The following is a 24,365-nucleotide window of genomic DNA, read 5'->3' as shown; positions in this document are numbered from 1 at the left end:
GTAAGAAAAAAATGTTGAATACCTGTGCCATTATTTCTAGGATCAGGAGCAAACAATTTTATAGTAATTTTTGGCAGCATCCACTGCATCCACAGGCTGACACGTCCACTTGAGACTCCAATATTACTTGTTGTTTGTTCCAGTGTAATAGAGTCTGAGAAAGGAGAGTCATCACCACCCTGAAGAGAATCACCCTTTAAAACAGAAGTTAATGGCTGAGAAAAAAAACAGTATTTGCTTTTCATCACTGTCTACCTTTCTTCCAACAAAAGTGATGTAGACTTGACAAACCATAAAAATGTACTTATAAATACAAGCAGACTCACAGATAGTGTATTGGAATTAAGCCATTTTTGAATGTTGGGGGAAGAAAAAAATACGAAGAGATAATGAATTTGCCAAGATTATATGATAAAACTATGACGTTCCATGACCGTCTTCCACTTGGTCTTGAGAAATTTCCTCATTAGTTTACACTACTGACATACCAGCAGCATTAATGAAAAGGAAGGTTGATAGGAATATTCTGAAATGCAACAGGAAAAGGAGATAAGCAGGCTCATGCACATCTGAAGGGCAAAAGGTGAGCTGTTGGAGGTACCAAAATGAGAATATCTTAGAGTGGCACTTCTATACAACATATACTTTTTTCCACCCCTTCTTCTATATGTTTTCTTGTATTTTCTTGGGAAAATGATTTTGCAAAACAATAGCTTCGTGTAAAAATTGAAAATGTTTTCATCACAACTTTTTAAATATTTTTGTTGATTAACATTTTGACATTGTCTATTGCAATATTCTTCAATAAAAGATCTCTTGACAAATGAGGTTGTAGAAGCTTACGAGCCACCAATAATTTTTGCTCATTCCCTACAGTGCTAAGGGTGCAACAAACAAGAGTTTATATTTTCAGAAAAAGAGCATGACATATGAAAGATACACTGAACAACTTGTCAGAAAGGCCTATCAGAGGCCAGCACGTAACTTCTGATAATTCTTCATGGGACAACGGAAAAATTTACCAACAAGATGACTTCACCAGATCTTTCCTTTGCCAGAAATTAATGCAACCAGAGAGAAAGAAAAGATGCAAACATATAATTGTTCCTTAGTTCCTAGCATTTACAACTTATTCAGCTCAATGCAACGGACATATAGGTCACTAATGTCAACCAGAAGCCACTAAAAACCCATCAGCATCTGCTCTTCTATACCCACTAAGTGTTGCAAGTTTCCTTCGTTGTTCAAGCACAAACGGGCAAGAGAAATGTATTTCCACTTTGACTCATTGAGATCAAGTTGTTTCTAAGAATTACAGATCAATAAACACCCAAACTTTTAATGAAGGTTTTGAGGATTATGAATTACAATGAACTACATGCTTGGGAATTTTGAGATTTACCTAATGAGTAACCATGATGATTTACACAGAAGGTAACCTGCTATCAAGGCCTACACAGAAGGCACGGCACAGTCTGACTGAATCAACTTTAACCTGACAGGCAAAAAAAAAAAAAAAAAAAAAAAACAACAATAATGTGCTCACATCAGCTCTGGAAAAAAAAAATATTTTCAATAGCAAAATTTAAAATCAGACATTACGTGACTCCGTGACTGCAGTCTAAATCTATGAGTATGGAAATTCTGTTAGCAATCTATTTTGTGGATGTATAGACCTCATCCCAAACTAAAAAGCTCATATAGGAGCATTTATATTGATAGATCCCATTTCCAATCAACTCAGGCCTACAGTTTAATTACAGGATTTCTACAATGTATATGTGTTTTCTTATTGCCATATTAACCATAAGACAGGACAAATAGGTCAAAATCTTAAAAATCACAGAATAACCATTATGACTTTGAGCTGTTTGACAGACATCAAACACTGCCCTCCAAAAGCTTCCACACCTTTGCAACCAGTCTTGAATGTCACCCCTAGAAGATGATGAATCTGTTGGCGGAGTTTAATTGTGCCTGGAATCAGCAGTACTTTGGAACAGGGGATCCCATAAACAGGGCAGCTTTGGAAGCAGCAGCCAAAGACAAGCTGCTGAGATCCTCAGATGGCTTTCACAGGATATCAAGCAATGAAGCACAAGCAGGGGTCAAGGAAGGGGAGGAACAATACTCATTTAAACCTTATTTAATATCTTTATTTTCAGTCAAGCCAGTGTTGCTGAGCTGTGGACTGACTTGCTGGTCTCTGTTCTTTTCACTTTATAAATGCATTTTCTTATTTTCTTTTTCTTTTTTTTTTCTCTCTCTCTCTCTTTCTCTTTCCTTTCTTTCTTCCTTTCTTCCTTTCTTTCTTCTTTTTTAAAATTTGAAGCATTTTTTTTACATTCTTCTTGTATTGCTGGCACCCTTAATTTGCCACATTGTAACTTACCAACTGTGATGGAGTGATGGAGGGAATAGGAGAGAGAGTCTCCTCTTCCCCCCATACACACATCACACATCCATTCTCTGAATGGACATGTTCCAAAAGGTTTGTTTTATGAAAATCAGTTCTTTTTTCCCAAAATTTTGGCAGATCTCTATATTTCTGATAGTTAAAAAAGAAGAAAACAATAGTAAATTAAATTTAAAGTGGTGCAGTTAACACCAAATACATACTGCTACCATGGAAAGTTTTGCATTTTATAATCTTTTTCTTCTATTTGCACAATGTAATGTGCTCAGATGTTTCATGTATTTTGTTAATTTCTTATTTTTTTCTCCACAAGGAGCTGTTTTTGTTTAGTGGTTTGATGATATAGATAACTGTTCTGTAGAAAACTGAAGCAATCATTTTCCCTCCCTTTCTTTTAGCTTATTTTTCAGTGGATATTAATTGATGTACTACAGTTCATGAAGTATCAGCCAGCTGATAATTTTGGCACAAGATTATTTTAACTGCATTTGTGAGATTCTTGAAGAACTGCATCTATATAGCATAAGCCCAGACACATATAGGAATCAAATTAACTCTGGAACGTGCAAGCAAATTTAAAAGTAGCAAACACTGAGTTTTAGGGGACATGTTCCCTACTAATGTCCAAATCCATTACAACTATGAAGTTTATAAAAAAAAACAACAGAGTTAGAGCTACAGGCCCAGATGCATCACTGCAAACTGCTTCTTTCTTTTGTACATACATAATGCCTTGGAACATGCTTTATATCTGATATCATATTATCAAAAAATGCAGAGATGAGGAGAAGAGGCCAAGGTGTTTGCAGTTTCCATTAGCAATGCTGGAGCTGCACTTGTGCTGGCATGAATCCAGTCCTGTTTGCGCTCATGGCTGTCTGATTTGCAAATACTTCTGCAAATACAGCAAATACATGCAGCTGAATTTCTGCAGCATGAGAGGTGGATGTATTAAAAGCGATTCAAATGCTGTAGCACATAGCTCTATAGATGTAGAACAAAATTTCCTCTACAGGCATGTATTTCTGGAAGTGAACTTGAAAAAGTAAATCAGGCTTTGCATGTCTAAGATTCAAGTGGAGGCTGTTGTGGATGCCCTGTCCCTGCAGGTGTTCAAAGCCAGGCCAGATGGGTTGCTGGGCAGCCTGATCTAGTACTTGATGTAGCGGTTGGCAAGCCTGCCTGTGGCAGGCGGTTGGAAACTAATGGTCCTTGTGGTCCCTTCCAATCCAAGCCATTCTATGATTCTATAAGACACCAGTACAGAAAAAAATAAGCATCTTGATCTGCAAAGCAAGCAATGTTATCAGAAGTAAAATAACTGTGAACCTCTGGCCAGAGTCAGAGCATCAAGGGACTGTTTTCACAGCAGAGTAAGTGGGAGGTCCGACACCTGGACCTTCAGTTGTTCAGTTTTACGGCTTGTTTGACCACAGGGCCTGCAGGTCCCAAGCAGGGCCTCAACTCAATAGTATTTAGCTTTGTACCCCAATTCTGTACTTGGGTTACTGCATGCCCATCTGGCATTCCATGTCACTTGTGTGTTCTGTTGCTTGCACTAGCCAGCTTGATGACAGAGCTAAAACTGCATTAAGCTGAGGCCTGCAGAGATAACCTCTTCTGTTTGCAGCTGTGCCAGCTGAAGAGCTTATCGACAGACAGCCCCAGCTGCTCATCACCATGTCTCTGTCAAAGGTTAGTGGCTCTTATCTCCTCCTTCAACAGTTCAATATCAATGTGTTATCCACATGTTTTTCTACCATTCAAACATACCTAGAGTGTTGAATTGGCCCATTCTCTCTCTCAGTAGCAAAAGCCATACAGATGGCTCCTCCAGAGGCAGAAGCTGCTACATGGTTATCCTTTGAGAAGTGGAAAAAGGATTCATCTCCTCTTAAATTTATGTTAATGGTCCTGCATCCAAAACCATTGGGCAGAGTCACAGGGAAAAAGCGATGGGCTGCACTAACTTGTTTTTGGTTTTTATTTATTTAATAAGCTTAAATTCTCAGAATTTTTTTTGCACTGAAAACTAAAACAGAATTGAAAAGACAGTGCTCTTGTTTCTCATGCAGTTTCAATTTTCTTTTTGGATTTTCAGCACCCAGCGTGGTATTGTTAAATATGTTTATGCATTAATTTTCCGCTCTGTTTCCAGATCTACAGAAAAATCAAGCCAGAGTCAGAAACACTGAGTTATTTTCCCACAACTTCTCATGCCAAGTCCAAAAATATACAATTTAATTCTTTCGCCAATTGTTGCAAATTGACCAATATACCAAGTTTATTTTCTTAGCAGAATTTATCTTTGTTCATCAGGAAGAACCAAACATGTGAGGCCTTCATCCTTGGCCTGCCTAAAGCTCAGGGATGATCACAGTTTGGCCACACTACTGCTATGCCTTATCAAAATAACTTCTGCGTTCTTGCTCAATCACTGAGTTTCCCCAAGGACTAAACACTTCTACCACTGTTTGTACTTCAGTAAACAGTAACAAGTGGCCTGTTGTAGTCTGTACTACCTTTGCTCTTGCTGTTCCAAAGGAGAAATGCTAAAAATGATTAACTGTTTCCATCCCTCCAGTACTTAAGCCTCGATGATGCTTCTCTTCCCTACCACCACCCAGAGAAAAAACTCAGTAAGCTACGTAGCTTTATCCATGTAGGAGCGTGGTATTGACTATCAACCTGTCAGCATGGAAAGAATTACACGCAGCTTGAAATATGAATCATCCACAGACCATATAAACAAATTACTTCTTTTGCTATTTAATACAAATAGTTGTGAGAGCTAATTTTCTTCTTATTCATTTCTAGCAAGTCTGTTGCAGTTGAAAGAAATTGAAAAAAATAATAACTTGTCTCCCAAAGAACAAAGTAACGTTAATCATAAAGTCTCTAAAGTTTTTAAAAAATAATACTTATTGCTGCAAAGTATTTTTTGTTAGTCAGATACCAAGGTTTAAAAACTAACACCTGACATTCCTCATTCCCCTTTTGTAATTTTTTATTTTTATGCTTTTATTTTTCCAGAAGAAAAATCTCAGCACTGTTTTGTATAAGATGATGCAACTGAATTCTAACATATCATTATCTGAACAACATATTGTTCAGATTTCACTAGGTAGGCTCTTATGATCAAACAGGGTATCCACACGAAATATCCTATATTTAAGATAGACACCACATACAACGATCCATATATGGATAGACAATGGAAAGCTATGTTTTTGTATCAGACCCAGAAAAAAAACTTGGCCTCACTGGAAACTGTACAGTAAAGCAGGCTGACATCTGTAGCCCGTTAGGCAATTTGACAGGTAGAACTTGCTGCTGTACTTCACAGGAGACAAAACAATGAAACGAACTGTGCACATTTCTTGCCTACAAGGCCTGTTGGCTTACTTTGACTGCTTCTGTGGCAAAGGAATAGTTGGAGAGCATTTTTTCTCTGTACATAGATGCCTCTAAGATGCATATGCAGACTGTGTATATTTGAGAATAAATTCACATAAAGTCTATTCAGACTGTGACAAAGGCTTTCAGCAAAACAAAGCATTCCAGAGTACAGCTGAAGACAGCAGAAGTGACCAGACTGTCATCTTTTTATTCTACCCTCTCTGAAGAAAGAACTTAGATTTCCTGATTACACTACGTAAAGGAAGGTATGGCGATTGTAAGTTTGCAAAAGAAACAAGGAAACTGATTACATACTCTCAAAACAAAGCAAACAAACAAACAAAAACAAGGGAGAACATTTGTTAATTTTCAAACACACATATTTTTCACCTCTCAACAATCCTTATCTAGAGGAATCAAACAGGAGCAATGACACTAATTAAAATCTTAATGGTACTTTTATGCCAGGAAATACATTTAATAGGTTCAGAAACAGCCACCTGCCACACAAGAAAATGTACTGTAGCAATACTGCTAATCATTAGGTTACCCATTATTTAATTTAGATTGTCTAAAGGAGTGTATTAGAACAGTGAGATTTTCAGTTTTCAAGTCTTGGTTGTAAAGCACTTTGTCAACTCTAAGTCCCTTACTGCAAAAAAATTTCAATATTAATGCCACGTGTTTTAATACAAGTTCCTATTCTAACAGGACTGAGATGGTGATCACAGCTTCAGAGTAGAGAAGACTGAATACAAATCTTAGTTTGTTAGCTAACTCACCAAACTTCATTCAGACCAGGAGAAGATTTATTTAGTTAGAATATAATATTTGTGGAGAAAAGGAAAAAAATGAACTATATGATGAACAATATTTTGCAAGTAGAAGAATACAAATGCTGAACATGGACTCATACTGCCACAATAATCTTGGATTAAAACAATTACTGAATCAGTATCAACGAATGCTCTAAATACAGCATGTACTCTAAATACCACTCTCTCACTCACCAGTCAAAACCAAAACGTTATTTATAAAGCTGGTGGTTTCTGATTTTAACGAGAAAAGAATTTAGTGGGTAAAAAAAAATACTATCTTTGCAGCCATATTTTTTCCTACTAATGCTGCTTACCTTCAATTTTTATCTGTGAAAAGACTTTTCACTATAGAGATCACATGCACATAGAAATACACCAAAACACAGGCAAGCCAAATCATTCAGAAATGAGCATTTTAGTGAAATATCATTAGAACTGAAGCTTTAGCTTTAACGCCTTTTAGTGAATTACTTGTATATGTATGCACATCATGCTTATGTTAAAGTAAGCACTAGAACTCATCATTTCATTCTCTCCAAAACCTGGAATTACTAAAAGCCACTCACAGAGTTAAAGAAATCCTGGCCAAATGTTGTTGAACTATAATTGCAGAGAGCATTCAAATTGCTAAGCATCTGCCCGTGTCCTGGAACTACAAGGAATTCCCACATCACCATGTTTACTCCTAAGAACAAAACTAGTCTCAGAAGTCTACCCGCCTTCAGAAGTCTCCCAGCAATTCAAGGTCAGGCTGGAGGGGCTCTGAGCAACCTGATCTAGCTGTAGGTGTCCCTGCTCACTGCAGGGAGTCAGACCAAATGACCTTTAGGGGTCCCTTCCAACTCAAACAATTCTGATTCTTTGAGCTTTATGTTAAGAATTAAGCATTGCATACATTTAATAAACTATTGGCATACCTTCAACTCATCTTATGCATTTACAGGCCTGTGCCAGAGCACAAACAAAGCCACCTAAGACTGACAGAAGGCACTAAGAAAATCACAAATATTTGGCCTGTTCAGTTACACAGCCTCCTGTGACCACCCATTCTAATGCATCATCTAGCTGATGAGCTCATGATAGTCATGGATTAAGTTCAACACTGTATTAGCCTTCTTTCCTCCCTATGTGAAAGAAGCAAAACTCCTTCTCATGTCTCAAAATAACATTTTACAGTCTTAGGCACACACAGAGATTAAGATCGGGTACCAGCTTGCTCCAGGCAGTAACACAGTACTGCAAATTAAGGAAGCAGAAAGACATAAAAGCGAATGGCCAATCTTTCTTATATTTGAAGCTGAATACCAAAACCCTCATATGACAGAGTTCCAAACACGCCCCTGAGACAAGGGACAGCTGGGACAAGGAAAGCAGTAGAGCTCCAGAAGCAGCACACACATAGAAGATATCAATGCCTGGGTAGATCTGATGTGAGAGGACTACTTGGTAATCGGCAGTGCCAGCCCTGTGAACCTCCACATCCCCAGTGCCTCTCCTGGCTTGCTAAGGACAGCTCTGCACCATCTCAGGCTTCGTTCCAACTGGCTTCAACACAACAGGCTGATTGTTACCAGGAATAACACACGAGCAGTAAAGGTACCAAAGGTACTCAAAAAATATCAGTTACTGTTCTAAAAATTCTGGACTTGAAAAATACCCTACGCTTCTGGCCTGAAAACACTAACTGTAATTTTCTTCTAAGAGTTAATATTCCTTTTTTTTTTTTCCAAGAAAAACAATTCAGACAAATAAAAAACATAGGTGTCTTAGTTTCAGATGGGATGGAATTGATTTCTTCATAGTGTCTGGTATGATTCTGTGTTTTGGTTGACAACAATGTTGATAACACATCAATAGTTATAGTTGCTGCTAAGCAGTGTTGTACAGAGCCAGGGCCATTCTCAGTGAATCACCCAAAGAGCTGTGAGGGAATGGAATTAGAACAGCAACTGTGTGGTGCTCAGTCACTTGCCAGGTTAAACCACAACAACAGGAGAAACACTGCAATCATTCTTCTCCTTCCACCAAACTGAGTTCATGAAGTGATTAGGGCAAAGCTACTTTCCATAAGGACACCACTGCTCTATCTTGATCCTTTTCACTTGTATGGGGCTGCACTTCACATCTTGTAAATCAGTATTCATGTGACACATTTTTTAAGAAAAGTTACCTCTGTAGTGGTGCCAACATCAGCTGATGGGCTGTACGTGCTGGTATCGGGTGGAACAGTACCGACACTACTTTTAACTGGAGAGCTAGGAGGAGCAGGTCCCGTCATGGTTTCAGTGTAGACAGAAGACTGGTAGAGAATTCCTCTCCTCTGAATTTTATTCCAAACTTTGCTTGTGATCTCAGCCAGTTCATAAAGAAGCTGCACCTGAAAGGAAAAAATAAAGGAAGTATTTCTTAATGAGATAAAGGAAGATGATCAAAATCAAAGCCCTGTAACCGAGACAAAGTGTAGTGGAATTTAAATGCTCAGAACTGCTCTAATAAGCAACTACACTGCAAATAAAGTAATTAGCAGCATTCACAGTATGGTGACTTTGATAAAAAGAAATCTGCTCTTTGTCTAATAACATTTCAGTGTGTAGTCCATAAAAACATAACCAATAATCTGGTCTTGTAAAACCTTTACTAACAAATTTTAACAATTAAATACAAGCAACTTCTGGCATATTTTTTATGGGCAAAAATATTCATTTAACTGGTATTAAAATGATTACCCCATGCATCACATGAAACTGTTCTTTGTTTTAGGAAGAACATCCGCTATTAAACTTAATAGTCTTTTGGCATATGTCCTTCCAATATTCAGAAAACATACTGTTTAACTTGCATATTGTTTGACTCTGTTCTAAGATATTTGTACAAGTTTTTGTAAATAAGAATTAATCATGGAATTTCTACGACAACATAGTGCAATACACTGTATAAAACAAGCTCAGGGAAAACTGCAAACAACATACAAACAGATCCACAGCTGGATACCATACTCAGCTTGCCATTATAAAAAATGGAAATTGTCATATTTTTAAGAACTTTAAGCCTCAGGACACATCTACTCTATGAAGCTGGCTTCTTATGTGGGCAGAACAGATGCAGAAAAACACTGCTGTCAATCTACATTTGATATAAAACAGTACTTGATTTTGTGCGTGAGAGTGTGTGATGAAGTCTCAAAGAACATGCTACAGTCCTTTCCTAGGAGGTTAAGTGCTGGAATTTTATAAAAACCTTCTTAGTTCATCTTGGATTTTCTTTTGAAGTTTGAAGGCTTACACTGAGCAGGTCATTTACTCTTTTGATGGAATTTTTTCCCTAAAGGAGATAAACTTCTCAGTACTTATTTTGGTCTTCATACACAGTGCAATCTACAGCTTCTACAATGAAGCTGCTGTTTCACTTACAGCAAAAACTTCACTTTTCTTTAAAAGGTTTAATGTCTCTAGTGCTCTGATATGCAGTGGTAGTCTTCAAATTATTAATTCAAATTTCCCAAGTTTTCTTGAGATTCTTCTGTGTACCTCAGGAAGATCAACTAATAACGTCCATTTGATTGATTCAGTAATATAACATGAACTGGTGCTGACACTTTGCTGGCAAAACAATCTCTAGAAAATTAATAGGATACAGGCACAAATACAAATTATACACGTTTGCAGCCTCCTCTCCCTCACAGCATTTGTTGGTCAAGAGACGAAAGGATAATTTAAGCTGTGCTTCTCCAGAGCAAGCAGGGCTTTTGAGAAATTATGCTACTGTTGCTAAAGTCCCAAAATAAAACGAAGGAAGAAATAATGCAACTTCTGTGTTTACATGCATGCTTGTTTACAGACTGAAGAGGTTTGTCATCAATTAATCCAACACTGAATAGTTTAGACCTTACTGGGATTGCAACAGCTATAATCATTAAAGCTAACAATTACTTAGGTTGTCAAAGAGATTTTTTTTCTAAGTTTTGAGGCTGGGATCCTTGCAGCCACTCTGAAATACCAGCTATTTCAGACAGCTATGGCCATGTCTCAGAACACTGCCAGCAATTAATAAGCCTACTAGTATGAACCTAATGAACTTTATCACCTGAAAGCAGACACAAAGTGACCAGTTCACAAAGAAAAAAAAAGCATACTGTAACAAAAAGAGGTGATTTTGATAGAGATATGTTAAAAAGAAGGAACTACAAAAACACCACACTTCAAAACCTCCTTAAAATAAAAAAAAAAAAAAATGCATTTCTATATGTAAATAATATTCAAAATCTTCAGCTAAAGAGCTGAAGCTGTGAGTTTTCAAGTGAGTTTTGAGGTTTTGAAAATCCATTCATGGTTATATGAGATCCAATGTAAGCTGAAGGACTCTCTTTTTAGAAGTATTTTGGAGCATATGTTTAGAAACCCCTGGTCAAGAGAAGAAAAATTGTATGATAAAAATAAGAATAACTCCATCAATATTTGTTAAGAAAAGTTTCCCTCTCTCACTGCTTCCAATCCCTTTGCAGCAAAACCACACATAACTCAGTAAGACCCCACTGGCTACTTGGCAAAATCTGTGAAGTTCAGTATGTTGCAGCATTTTATTCTTAAAACATGTTACTATAAAATTGAGAGCATAACAGCAAAAGGCAACATCTTGACAATTTTGCACACTGGAAATATTGACTTTGCAGCAATGTGACCATCAGAACGTGGTTTCACATTACATCACAGTAGTCGTAAAGTAAAATATTTCACCTTTGCTACTGCTTAACAAATTCACCAACTATCACCTAATTTAAAGATGTCATTTGCAGAGAAAATATAGCTTGTCATTCTAAAGAATCAAATTTCATAGTCACTCGAAGGTGAATTTATAAATATAAAATAATGTTTATGTGATTGCATTTTCCATTTTCTGTTCTTCAATACCTGCTTGAAAAAGACTGATTTTCTTTCTCCTTTTGCATAAGTAAAACAAGGATAAAAGGACTGCTCAAAGACCTTCACTAAACGCCATTGGCCCACATCTTTTTGGTCATTATAAAACTTCAGTTAATGAATAACATTCTAGTGTACAAGGACATCATTCAAGACAACAGTATTTGATCTATTTGGTCTGATACTCCAGTGTACAACATTTTAACACACCGTTAAATGCATGATCTTATAATTTACATGGAACTTACAATTTATGTTTTCAGAACAATTGTTTTCTTACAGTTTACAAAACAAATTATTTGATCACACTCTAGAATATCTGAAAATGTGTCTTCCTTATTCTCTTTTCCTTTGAATGAGCAAATCAAATTCAGATAAGGCTTCCATTTAGAACAATGTCATTTAATTCATAAATTTAATACAAATTATGTATTCTGCATATTCACTATGAGTAAGAATTTTGGATAATTAAAAGATCAGGGTTGACCAGACAATTTGCTAGAATTCCACTGAGAGCACACCAATCAAACATAGCAAACCATTTTGCTTTATAAACACCCCAAAATATTTACAAATCTGAATAGTTGCAATATCCCAATGAAATCTGCATAGTTTGGTTAGTACAGAATGAGGCAGATTTTCTTAGTATTTGAAATTCTTGCATGTTAATTCATTAAACATTATGAAAATACCACAAAGTTACAAAGCAAAGCTTCAAGTCTTGAAATACAAAATGTATAATTGTCAGCAAAATCATAATTCTGTCCTTTATTTCTACATTTATAACACAGTAGCAACCTTTAATATGTGCAAACACACCTGTCAAACAGATTTACAGGCTTGAGTAGACCTTGTTCAGGCTGCTCAGTTTCAAAATTTAATTTGTCATGTCCAGCGAGCGATCTCACTCTATCCAACCCTTTTACTAGTGAATATGAGCTCATCTATCAGAAGACAATGGCATATTGCAAGTGAGTCAGAAGCCAGTTGGATGGAAGTCAGTAAATGGAGTAGGAGACCACACATTGAGGATAAAATTAATGTGTACTTTAAAACACTTGCTTCATTCATAGAACACAGAACATGGAAAAGGAAAAATAGCATGTGAAAATAGCATGTGACTGGGGAGCATACTGTAATAAGTATACCCAAGAGACAACATTAAAAATACACCAGCCATCACAGTTTCAGCACTCTCATACTTAGGCCATAAGCCCATGAATCTTTATAAACATGATGTTTGTGTATCAGATAAAAATAATACTTTGTGTTCTTCACCCTTCCTTCTATTAAATAAAGCAATAAACTGATCACAGAATCATAGAATTACTCAGGTTGGAAAGGACCTCAAAGATCATCAAGTCCAACCACAGCCTAACCACAGTACCCTAACTCTAACAATCCTCCGCTAAATTGTATCTCTGTGCACCACATCCAAACGACTCTTAAACACATCCAGGGAAGGTGACTCAACCACCTCCCTGGGGAGCCTATTCCAGTGCTTAGCCATCCTTTCTGGAAAGAAGTGTTTCCTAACATCCAACCTAAACTTACCTTGGCGCAACTTGAGGCCATTTCCCCTCGTCTTGTCACCTGTCACCAGTGAGAAGTGACCTACCCAGCTCTCACTGTAAACACCTTTCAGATGCTAGAAGAGAGTAATAATGTCTCCCCTCAGCCTCCTCTTCCCCAGACTAAACAGCCCCAGCTCCCTCAGCCTCTCCTCATAGGGCTGATTTTCCAAGTCCTTCACTAGCTTTGTTGTCCTTCTCTGGACCTGCTCCAGTACCATCATGTCCTTCTTGTACTGAGGTGCCCAAAACTGAACACAGTACTCAAGGTGAGGCCTCACCAATGATGAGTACAGGGGCAGGATGACTTCCCTAGTCCTGCTCACCACACCAGTCCTGATACAAGCCAGGATGCTATTGGCCTTCTTGGCCACCTGGGCACACTGCTGGCTCATATTCAGCTGACTGTCCAACAGTACACCAAGGTCCCTTTCCATCAGGCAGCTTTCCAGCCACACCTCCCCAAGCCTGTAGGCTTGCTTGGGGTTGTTGTGACCAAAATACAGGAGCCGACACTTGGCCCTGTTGAAACTCATACTGTTAACCTTGGCCCATCGATCCAGTCTATCCAGGTCCCTCTGTAGTGCCCTTCTCCCCTCAGCCAGATCAACACTCCCTCCCAACTTGGTGTCGTCTGCAAACTTACTGAGGTTGCACTCAATCAAGATAATCAATAAAGATGTTAAACAGAAGAGGCCCCAGCACTGAGCCTTGGGGGACACTGCTCATGACCGGCTGCCAGTTGGATTCAACTCCATTGACTACAACTCTTTGGGCCCGGCCAACCAGCCAGTCCTTCACCCAGCGGAGCGTAGACCCATCCAGACCATGGGCAGCCAGTTTCTCCACGAGAATGTTATGGGGGACAGTGTCAAAGGCCTTAGTGAAGTCCAGGTAGACCACATCGACAGCCTGACCCTCATCCACTAAGCAGGTCACCTTGTCATAGAATGAAATCAGTTTGTCAGACAGGATCTACCATTCATAAACCCATGCTGATTGGGCTTGATCCCCTGGTTGACCTTTAGTTGGTCCATGATGGTTCCCGATATTATCTGTTCCATGACCTTCCCTGGCACCAAGGTGATACTGATAGGCCTGTAGCTACCAGGATCATCTTTTCGGCCCTTTTTGAAGATGGGCGTCACATTTGCCAGTTTCCAATCCACTGGGACATCCCCGGTTAGCCAGGACTGCTGAAAGATGATGGAGCGTGGCTTCGCAACCACATCTGCCAACTCTCTCAGCACTCTAGGGTGCAGTCCATCCAACCCCATGGACTTGTAAGCATCCAGCTTTCGCAGCAGGTCCAAAACTATCTCGTCTTGGATCATGAAGGGCTTGTTCTGTTCCCCATCCTTATCTACCAGCACAGGGGGCTGTGTTCCCAGGGAGTAACAAGTCTTATTATTAAAGACTGAGGCAAAGAAGGCATTAAGTACCTCAGCCTTATCCCTATCCTTGGTGACCAGGTTGCCCTCGGCATCCAACAGGGAATGGAGATTCCCCCTAGCCTTCCTCTTGCTGTTAATGTGTTTATAAAAGCATTTACTGTTTACCTTTGCTTTAGTGGCCAAGCTCAGTTCTAGCTGCGCTTTCGCTTTTCTAATTTTCTCCATGCACAGCTTCACTACATACATGTAATCCTCATAAGTAGCTTGCCCACTCCTCCAGAGACCATAAACTTTCCTTTTGTACTTGACCATTTTGTCCATGATGTCCTTTGTAAAATCTAATGGGTAACACTTCAAGGCAGACAGCATGTGAATGCAGAGCTCTACTCAGACCTAAGCATACTTGCCATTGCCATGAACAAGAGAATTATTTCCAACACCGCTGTTGTTCAAATGTTGCAACTGTCACAGAAGTGTTATTCAATCTACTGTAAAGAACACTCAAAATTTAGCATAGGTAATCTATTCTTTGATTACAGTAAACCTGATCCAACTCAGTAAAATACAGGGTGCGCTTTCTGAAAATATAACTATCTCTCCTAATAAGCATATCCAGGTCATAACTTATTTTCACACATTCATATTTTTTCCACACCAAAGGAAAAAACTGCTTCCCTAATAACATTTTATGTTCAAAGAAGTGCTCACTCTTATGAGAATATGGTGAAAAAAGTTACATTAAACCATTCCAATATAAGAATCCACAGTGACAGCACAAAAGCACTGTAACATTTAATGGTACATCTGCAATTCATTTCATTCCATCAGCCAAAAGATGCATTTATACTGTAGCTATTACATTTTGGGAAGAGTTTGAATTACAAAACTTGAGAGAGCTTCAAAGCAAATCTTAATCTAAGCACCTTGATTTGATGGCCCAGTTAAAAAAAAAAAAAAAAAAAAAAAAAAAGAAGAGATTCTCTTCATGAAAATGCAGAAGAATTGTACTTAAATCAAGTTATTTTAAATTTCCCTTCATAAATCAATTAAATGTACCAACCTGGGGGTTTGAGCATTTTATTTCAAGGGACTCCAGGTCAACGTGAAGGCAGACGACAAATGAGTGCCTGGATTCTGGCCCCGAAGCAAGCAGTTTTTGTGATGTAACAGCTAAAGTAGAAGTACAGCCCATTGGTTCCACTAAATTAAGCGTCATCTGTTGTCCAAGAAGAGTATACATACTGAAATGATGCAGACTTATAGTCCATGGAAAAGCATCACCTAATGATGACAAAGAAGGGAAAACAGTTAAAATTTTCATCATAAATGCTAGGAAGCTTTTGAGCTATTAAAACTTGGTAAAGGCCTTATCCTTAACCTTCTTAGAAGTCAGCAATTCCTGTCAAAGAACATTAAATTAACCCTGAACCCTCAAAAGCACAATTCAACCACCAATTCCATTCTACGCCTTGAAGTCTAATAAGAGCTATATATTTATAACTTTTTGAAAATTAAATAGAGGGGGCTTTAGCCCCAAGCTGTGAACAAGTGTATATAACACAGTCTTTAAAGAATGTACATTGTTTTATTTTTCCTTAAACCAAAGTCTTCTGAAACCACTCTTCACTTATTTCAGCAAACGGGGAAGCAGAGGCAGTTCCTTACATTATGTATTCTTTAGTTTATATATGTTTTTCTTCTGAAAATTCACAGCTCCCATCTCAACAGAGAGGTGCCATGGGGTCATGCTTATCCCAGTGCACAGCTCAGCACATGAGACGTGGATCACATCTGTCCAGCTCTGATTAGATTAATCCAGTATGGCTGGAAAACAAAGCAGCAACAGATGAACCTTGTTGTTATAATCACTGCTGCCTTCAGCTTTCAGTAATACCTTTGGGGTGACAACTTCTAATTTGCATTAGATGCAAAGGAAATCAGGAGGACAGTGTGGGATTATATGACTACTTAGGCCATGAGGCAACAAAAGATGTGGTTAATTCTCATTTCATGTGAAACCACAGATACCGGTTTTTGCTTTTTAGAAATATGAGCATAACAATTATTTTAGATTTTTTTTTTCCCTTACAGAGACTTTCAGACTTCCATTCATCACACTTTTTGATGAGGAAGTTGGGCTTTTTTAACACTACTTGAATGACTAAGAGTTGATGCCTAGCTTATGAATATAACAATTTCTTCAATATAACATGAGGAAATGCCTGCCCCAAATCAAAGGAATGTATGAGTAGTGGGATGTGGTCTCAAATACAACACAGCAGGCTCATCAGTATCCAGAAATATCAGCCACTGCAGATCTTCATCTTTGTACATTTGTTCATTTGAAGAAAGCAAAGGATAGACACTCTCCTCCTTGTAACAGAATTCAGAAGATTATTTGGTAGGATGTGGTATTTTTCACAACTTTGGGCCTGGAATCACGGCAGTAAAAAGAGTCCAAATTAATCTGATACCTCAGAAGCATAGGAGTCAGTTTTGAGGATCAGAACAAGAGATTGCAGATAAATGCAGCTCTGCACTGAGGTGGTCTCTCTGGTTCTCACAGAATAATAAATAAACTGGAATATCTAAGCATCTCATCTGTGCATCTCGTCCTAAGAAAACTGAAAACTTCAGTAGTTTATTTTGAAGCTATGACATACTGAAGATTCAGCTTAGCCAAAGTAACTTGAAAACATTTTGGAAATGCTTCAGATTATAAATTTAAAAATAGCCAGTAATCTGTATTTTTTCCAAGTTCTGTCAGCCAAGAATTACAAAATATTAATTGGAATAGAAAAAAATTCAAATGCAAAGTCAACTCTAATGACATTTCTGACCACTACACGTAACCTTTGTATTTCTTTGTGACCATCACAGTGTTCACATCACATTGGCTATAACTCATGGATTAAAAAGGATCTCCAAAGAGAGATGATAACTATTGCACACAGTATACAGTGTCTACCTTAAAAGAAAAACACCAATCAAATTTTATCAAATGTACAGAAATCACATTATGATCAACAAACTCTACAGCAAATACAACAAATTTACATCTATAAAATTCCCCCTTGTTTTCATCAATTATCTTCTCAGTTCCATTCACAGTGTGACGTTCTATAATACTAGAGCCGTTCCTCTGATAAAACACTTGTTTTGTGGTTCTACTTGAGTTTGCTTATTTGTTAAAAAAATAATAGTTACTTACATGCATTAATTTGTAGGTTTATTTTATTAAACTACCTCAGTAATTTAAAGTGTTGAACGGTAAGAGCAACACTGTTTAGAGGTTTTACTTCAAAGCTCATTTCTTATTAGGAATGAAGAGCCAGTGCTGTACTTGGTAGATGTCTTTGAGTGTTTAATCCTCCTTTCCTTGTCAACAATTGCTTTGCCATCTAATTGCTGTGATTCATTTAGGCTGAAAAATTTTAGGTAAATCTTATATTACCTTCAATAGAGCCAGAGCTCACCCAACAACAGAAAGAACATACACATGAAAGACTCCTAGCATGGTTCAAGATTCTGGTTAGCTCCTCACCTACAGCTTGAATGCATCCTTATTTTTAATTTCTCCAAAGATGAGGACTCATTTGAAAAACTTGCAAATGTTTTCATTAATGTACTTCAACTGTTTGGATAACTTGTTAAATTTATAAATGCTACCTTAGGACTCCTGTTTTCCAAAGAGAACTACTTTTGCAATATATGTGACATAAAGTTTTTGGTACATGCAAGAATTTTCACAGGCAATTATTTAATGTACTTTCTTAGCTAGATGGAATGCTCATTATAAGTCTTTTGATCTGCATGAGATACAATATTGATAAATGTACATAGGTCACTCTAAAAGTAATGCCTCCTATTTGTTTCTATGGAAACTAAAACGGATCCAAAAACCACAATAACACCATTTGATAGAGGAAATTATGAGCTACAAAACACTGTTTTTCAACACATAAACCACCATTAGCTGATATGTGAGGATAAGCTGATGGAGATGTTCTTCATTTTGTCATGTGATAATTGTGCATAGCCATCCAGAACATGGCTTGTCTTTCATGTCACTGTCACTGCTGCTGAAATGCACCACCCACTGCCAACCAGTGCTCACATCCACTGTCTGGTCTCCAAAAACATTCAGGAAGTGTCAATGAATGTCAGTGGATGCAATTTTTTTCTGCATGGAGGAATTCAGTGGCACATCTTTGCTTCATGTGCGCTTTCGTGTCAGATGACATTTTTCAGACTGCCCCTCTGCTGCCATCTGTCACACGGCAACAACAGGTAACATAATATTAGTGGGATGGTTCAACCTCTACTGCCATACCAACATCCAGCTCTGACACTGTGGGCCAACATAACAAAATTGGAGATCTTACTTTCAGAGCAACCTTCGTACTTTACTACTAATAATTTTATTATGTGTTTTCTCTCACTTTTGTATGACACTTCTCTTTATTTTAAAGAACATATTGCAGAAGTGGCAATTGTACACAACACAGTGTATATAATGCTGATAGCTGTACAAAAGATAAATTGTTTGTTTAAAGTTAGTAATGGTAGGAGAGAGACCAGGAAAGCTTTATCGTAAATATGTTTTGGGTCTATTCACATACTTGCTAAAGGTATCCTTTGCAATCTTTAGAAAGTATCTTGATTACTCTGTCCCCAGTTCTCTTTCTGTATCCACAATGAAGTCTTTACAGGGACACATATTTGCATGCAACACGCAATGTTTGAATAAAAAAAGGATATTGTAATTACCACTTGTTAGTTCAGTATTGTTCTTACTCTGCTTACTCCCAACCATGCAACAAGGGAGCAGATTTATACGACTGCATATACTAGTTGCATGCAGTTGAAAGCGCTGAGAGCTTTGACCAAGTTCAGAGCTAACTTCAGCAGATGAGATTTAGTTCCACAGACTTCAAACGAAAGCACAAACACACAGGCTTCGCCAACTAAAGCCCAGCTATTTGAGATCTCACAAATATGAAGTCAGTATTAACAAGATGTTTAAGTAGACCATCATTGCTATCCAGATACTGAAGAACACCAATAAAATGTGAAAGCTAATTTTAGGAAGTTATTACCCATAAGAGATAGCTTGTTTGTTTGTTTAAGATGTTGACATTGAGTATAAGCTGAAATAGCATTATTTGAATGCCAAAAAGTTTTCTATTTAAAACAGGCCAAACATCTTAATTATATATTAATCTTATAATTTGCAGAAATTATTTTCCAGTTTTTATACTGAAGTTCAGCATTATTTTAATCTACTGCAAGACAAGTTTTCTCAGAACGGCCAATATACTGCTGTTAACATTTACATTGCCTTTTTATGCATGTTGAAATCTATATGCTTCTATTTTACTGCAGTAGTTTATGATCAATATGCATCATTAAAATTAATTCACACACTAGTATTAGAAATCCTAATTTTCTACTACCCTACCAAGTTGCTGACAACTTTCTGAGCTTAAACATATGCTACAAAACATCTGTGAAGTTATATAATTTGTCATATTTCACAAACAAAAGCCATCTCGCAGGGACTGCCCTCATATTTCACTGTTTATCAGTATGCTGCTATCCATATGACAACGTTAATGCAACAGCAGCAATTGCAGGATCGATTTTCAGGTACTTTGAACACTTTTTTCCCTATGTTTTATTTTACTGTATCTTACCTAAATTCACCATTTTTGTTTTTGTTTTTTTTTTTACAAAAATTATTCAATATAAGTTATCAATCTGAATCTGGAGGAGAATATTTTACATGTGCCAGTTCAGGATTATAAAATAATAGGGATTTTTGCTGTTGTTGTTTGTTTGTTTGTTTTAATGAAGCACCAGCAAAAAATGAAGCAAGGTGAACAAACCAACAAGTAATAAGTAGTTTAAAAATCATGAGTGGAAGCCAGGAAAATATTCCAAACTAAAATAATTAAAATGAAAATTTCTACACACAGGAAGACTTCACAGATGCCAAAAATGTACTTATTATTACTCCGAAACTCAGTGCCACGAGCAAAGTTTACTTTAAATTCCCTTCATGTAATACCTTTTCTATTAGAACATGTTAAATATGACTGCAAAAAATTTCAGAAGACCACTTAGCAGTCCAGAAGTCCTGATCAGAACAATGTCTTTTGTCCAGTCACAACTTAACTACATTTTATCCTCTCACTCTTGGAGGCGACTTACAAAATATGTAGATGAACTGTAAGTAGCTGAAGTTAGATGCACACCAACATCCACAGAAAGTTACAACCCACTTCAAGCACTTTCCTAAACACTTTAGTCCTGCTCTTAAAACTAAGTTTCTAACTACTTGATTTCTCCTTTCTAACTATCTTAATTTCTTCAGTGATACGACCTCACAGACAATAATTGGAACAAAAATTTTCTCATCACGTTGACTTGAACTATACAGGTAACACTTAATGTAAATTGAAACTTTTTGAACTTATTAAGTAGCATTTATTAGACAAAAATTCCACAGAATACCTCATTCTTTACATAGATAAATCCATTTCTAATCATAAGCTACTCAGTATGACTGAGCTAAGTTAGGTTTCCAAATCAAAGTACTATTCTTAAAATGTTCTTCTATTAAGTATCTTTACAAACTGCAATTACTTGAAAACTCTGAGAAGAAATGGAAAGACCTGATTCCTGACTGTGGGATCTTGGATAAGCTATTTTTACATTATGTTGACATCTTGAGGTCAATAAGTCTTTGTGAGTAGGCTGTAATATCCCCCCATGACAGCATAAATATGCTCTCTTTTCCTCTTCTCTTAGTTCTTCACGTGAAAAGAAAAATGAATGAGTGAGCACACTGCTTTCTTACAATTAACAGTGCATCCTTGAAAACAAACCTTTCGTATCTACTTTACAGAAGAATTAATGATTCAAAAGTACCATTCAGGGAAAGCAAGGTTGAATAAATACCATTTCAGAGAGGTGGTAACATGTTTTAGCAATGATGCAACATCCCGTAAGCACTGTTCAAAAACAGAATAGAAATTAAAGACTTTCCCAACGAAAGTCCACACTAATTATTTACCTCTGCATTGCAAGAAACAAAGAAGGTGGCTCATAAGTTTTTACAAAACTTTGCAACAGTCTCTTTAAGGGGGAGTTTTGGCACAGGAGAAGTCAACAGACCCATTAGAAAATCAAAAATATCAAGATTGTGAGAACTTCTGTTTGGCATTATTCCCAGAGCAGAAAGCCACACACAGATAAATTCCTTACCATAAGCTTTATCCCAACCAGGGGGATTCTTTTCTCTCACTAGGATCTTTCCCTCAAATCTGAGTTTGACAAAATTCAAGTGACTTCTTACTTTCATAAATGTTTTAAATGACATCATCAGCTTGAAACAAACAGAAGACTTTGGTTAAATTTATTTATCTTTTATCTGTCGCTATTATCAGCAAATTAGATCATTCCCACCGAAAGTAAGTGATTAGGAAGAAAGACATATTACCCTTCTCTTTCTCTTTTTTTTCCCAGCTGGCAGCATTTTGCACACCTCTGATATGAATTTCAGTATTATAAAACCTGAGGCTTTGTTTCTTCTGCTGAGTTAAGATAAAACATAGGAGGGAGGCGAAGAGTCCATGTTAGTGGTAGAACAAAAGGAAGGGGAAAACACCTATAAATCCGAACAAATTTCAGATGCAGAAGCAGAGTAGATCTCGAATATGCTTCTGACTCAATTTTTTACACTGTATCCTTTGTAACTATTTCTGTTTCAGCAACATGCATGCAGAAACCAGTAATTTTCACCAGAAAATGCTGTCACAAAAAGTGTAACTGCTGCATCTCCCTCTCTTCATCTATCAACAAATACACAAAAGAACAACTATTCCTTCAGAAAAATACATTACATGAATACAATAACAAATCAACTGTACAGTGATATGTTCACGACTTTTTAGACTTGGTTATAAGATTAGGTATCATGGATGCCATTAAAATAAACCCAAACCCCAAGACTCAAGACTGTTACAGATATTTGCTTTACCTATTTCCAATATACCATTTTTTCATATGAATAGGAGAACAAGATTCATATTAGTGTTCCTTCAGAATACTATTGCAAATCCATATGCCTTTACTTCGATAATATCTAAGGACTCAATTTCTTATACAACCATACTAAACATAACCATCTTGTCACTTCCTGAGTCCTTTAAAACTCATCCCACACAGATCTCAATCAATTGCACAATATTAGAAGTTGATTCTACCCTCACATAAGTACACAATGCAAACCTCTATCAAATACTAGTTTTTCAAAAAAGCATTACCAAACTTATTCTCATCTTCACCCTTATTCTCACCTTCACCTTGCACAAGAGCCACCATCCATAAACGTTCATACAACCTCCTCAATTTTTGTCTTAAATCTCTACAAAAACCTTGCTACAGTGCTTACGAACACAACCCACTACATGACAAGTTTATCGTGATGACCAGTAAAGTCTAATCAATCTGATAGACTGCTTTAAGTATGAATTTTATTTTCTTGTCTCAGTTTGAATATTAGATTCAAGACCTTTTTTTTCCCAGTAAAAGTGGTAGGAGATATTTTTCCCAACCTGCCTCCATTCTGTCTTGGAATTCACAATGTACTGCCCCACCTTGCGTAAAACCAAGTGTTTGTGACTATGCAATAACCTGAATGACAAAAACAACAGAGGTAAAAATTGCTTTTCTGATATTTTTCTTGCTTCACCAAACATACAAAACATATCACAGAATGACTGTTAACTCACTGATGAAGAATTTCACTTTTATCTTCATGTGGTGAAGACTGTCATTAGTATTCTTAGCCATCAATAATATATAACACACTGCTAAAAAAACACATTACAAGTTTTGAAAATAAATGAAGATAAAATTAATAAGATTTTTTTTAATTTATCACATTACCTTCTTCAAGGATGGGTCTCAGCACAACAAATGGGATTTCCTGCAGTGGTTCCATATGCTTGTGGCCAGCACTCATAATCTTTATCTGGGGCAAGCAGACAACAAGTGTGCCAGGCATACTGGCCTGCCCATGGTACCAGCTTCGGACAGTCCCAGGAATGTCACCTGATACAATGGTACTTGGAGAAGGCAGGCTGTCATTTGGAAGGAATACACAACACGACTGCACTTCAAGCTGAAAAAACAAAGTCAAGAAAGATTTCTCAGAAACAGATTATCATTCATTTTGGTACAAAATCTCAAACTACTCATCTATGACAGATGATTTTAAATGCTCTTTATTCTTCATAGAATTAAAAGGAAAGATGATGGAAAAGGTTTGAAAATACTATGTACTTGTAGCAATGTTAATATTAACAATTACTCATTGGTTTATGGAATGAGTGGGAAGAGAAGAGTCAGTCTGGCCCATAAATTTCATCAAAAATGTGTTGCCATGCAAACCAAACGTACCCATCTATCTTTTTACAGGAAGCCTGACTGAACTATAAAGTCCCCCTCTTCTGGCAATACATTATCTTTTGCTAGCAACACTGGATAATTCCATTTCTAATTTGCAGTCAAGAGTAAGGAGTAGGTACAAAAAGTTTAATTAGGCAAACTAGAAAAAATATTAACATTAGAGTACTACTAAGTTTAAAATAAATAAATAGGTGCATAAAGAAAAAGATAAATGAATAAAGTTCAGATTTTCAGTGCTGTCAGAAGTAGCACACTTGATTTCATATGAACTTATTGTACTTTATTTTCAAACAATGCTGTTACTTGAAAAATTTCTGACCATTCTCTGTCATCTCTTTATTATCTTCCAGCAAGTCCAAATAAGTACAAATGTA

At 37.0% G+C, this 24,365-nt stretch overlaps 1 protein-coding gene across 5 annotated transcripts in view; it reads right to left on the bottom strand.

Moving 5' to 3' along the window:
- Nucleotides 1-24,365, bottom strand: part of VPS13B (vacuolar protein sorting 13 homolog B) — a 411,590-nt gene that overhangs the window by 176,497 nt on the left and 210,728 nt on the right. For all 5 annotated transcript variants that reach the window (XM_040695919.2, XM_040695916.2, XM_040695918.2 and 2 more), the window contains exons 23-26: nucleotides 23,470-23,704; nucleotides 15,575-15,795; nucleotides 8,804-9,010; nucleotides 23-194 (exon numbers count right to left, since the gene is read on the bottom strand). In XM_040695919.2, the coding sequence (XP_040551853.1) occupies nucleotides 23-194; nucleotides 8,804-9,010; nucleotides 15,575-15,795; nucleotides 23,470-23,704 (835 nt within the window). The remainder of the gene's footprint in view (nucleotides 1-22; nucleotides 195-8,803; nucleotides 9,011-15,574; nucleotides 15,796-23,469; nucleotides 23,705-24,365) is intronic.

The sequence above is a fragment of the Gallus gallus genome, chromosome 2 (assembly GCF_016699485.2).
Source record: "Gallus gallus isolate bGalGal1 chromosome 2, bGalGal1.mat.broiler.GRCg7b, whole genome shotgun sequence".
Lineage (NCBI taxonomy): Eukaryota > Metazoa > Chordata > Aves > Galliformes > Phasianidae > Gallus > Gallus gallus.
This window is presented reverse-complemented; position numbering and strand designations above follow the sequence as displayed.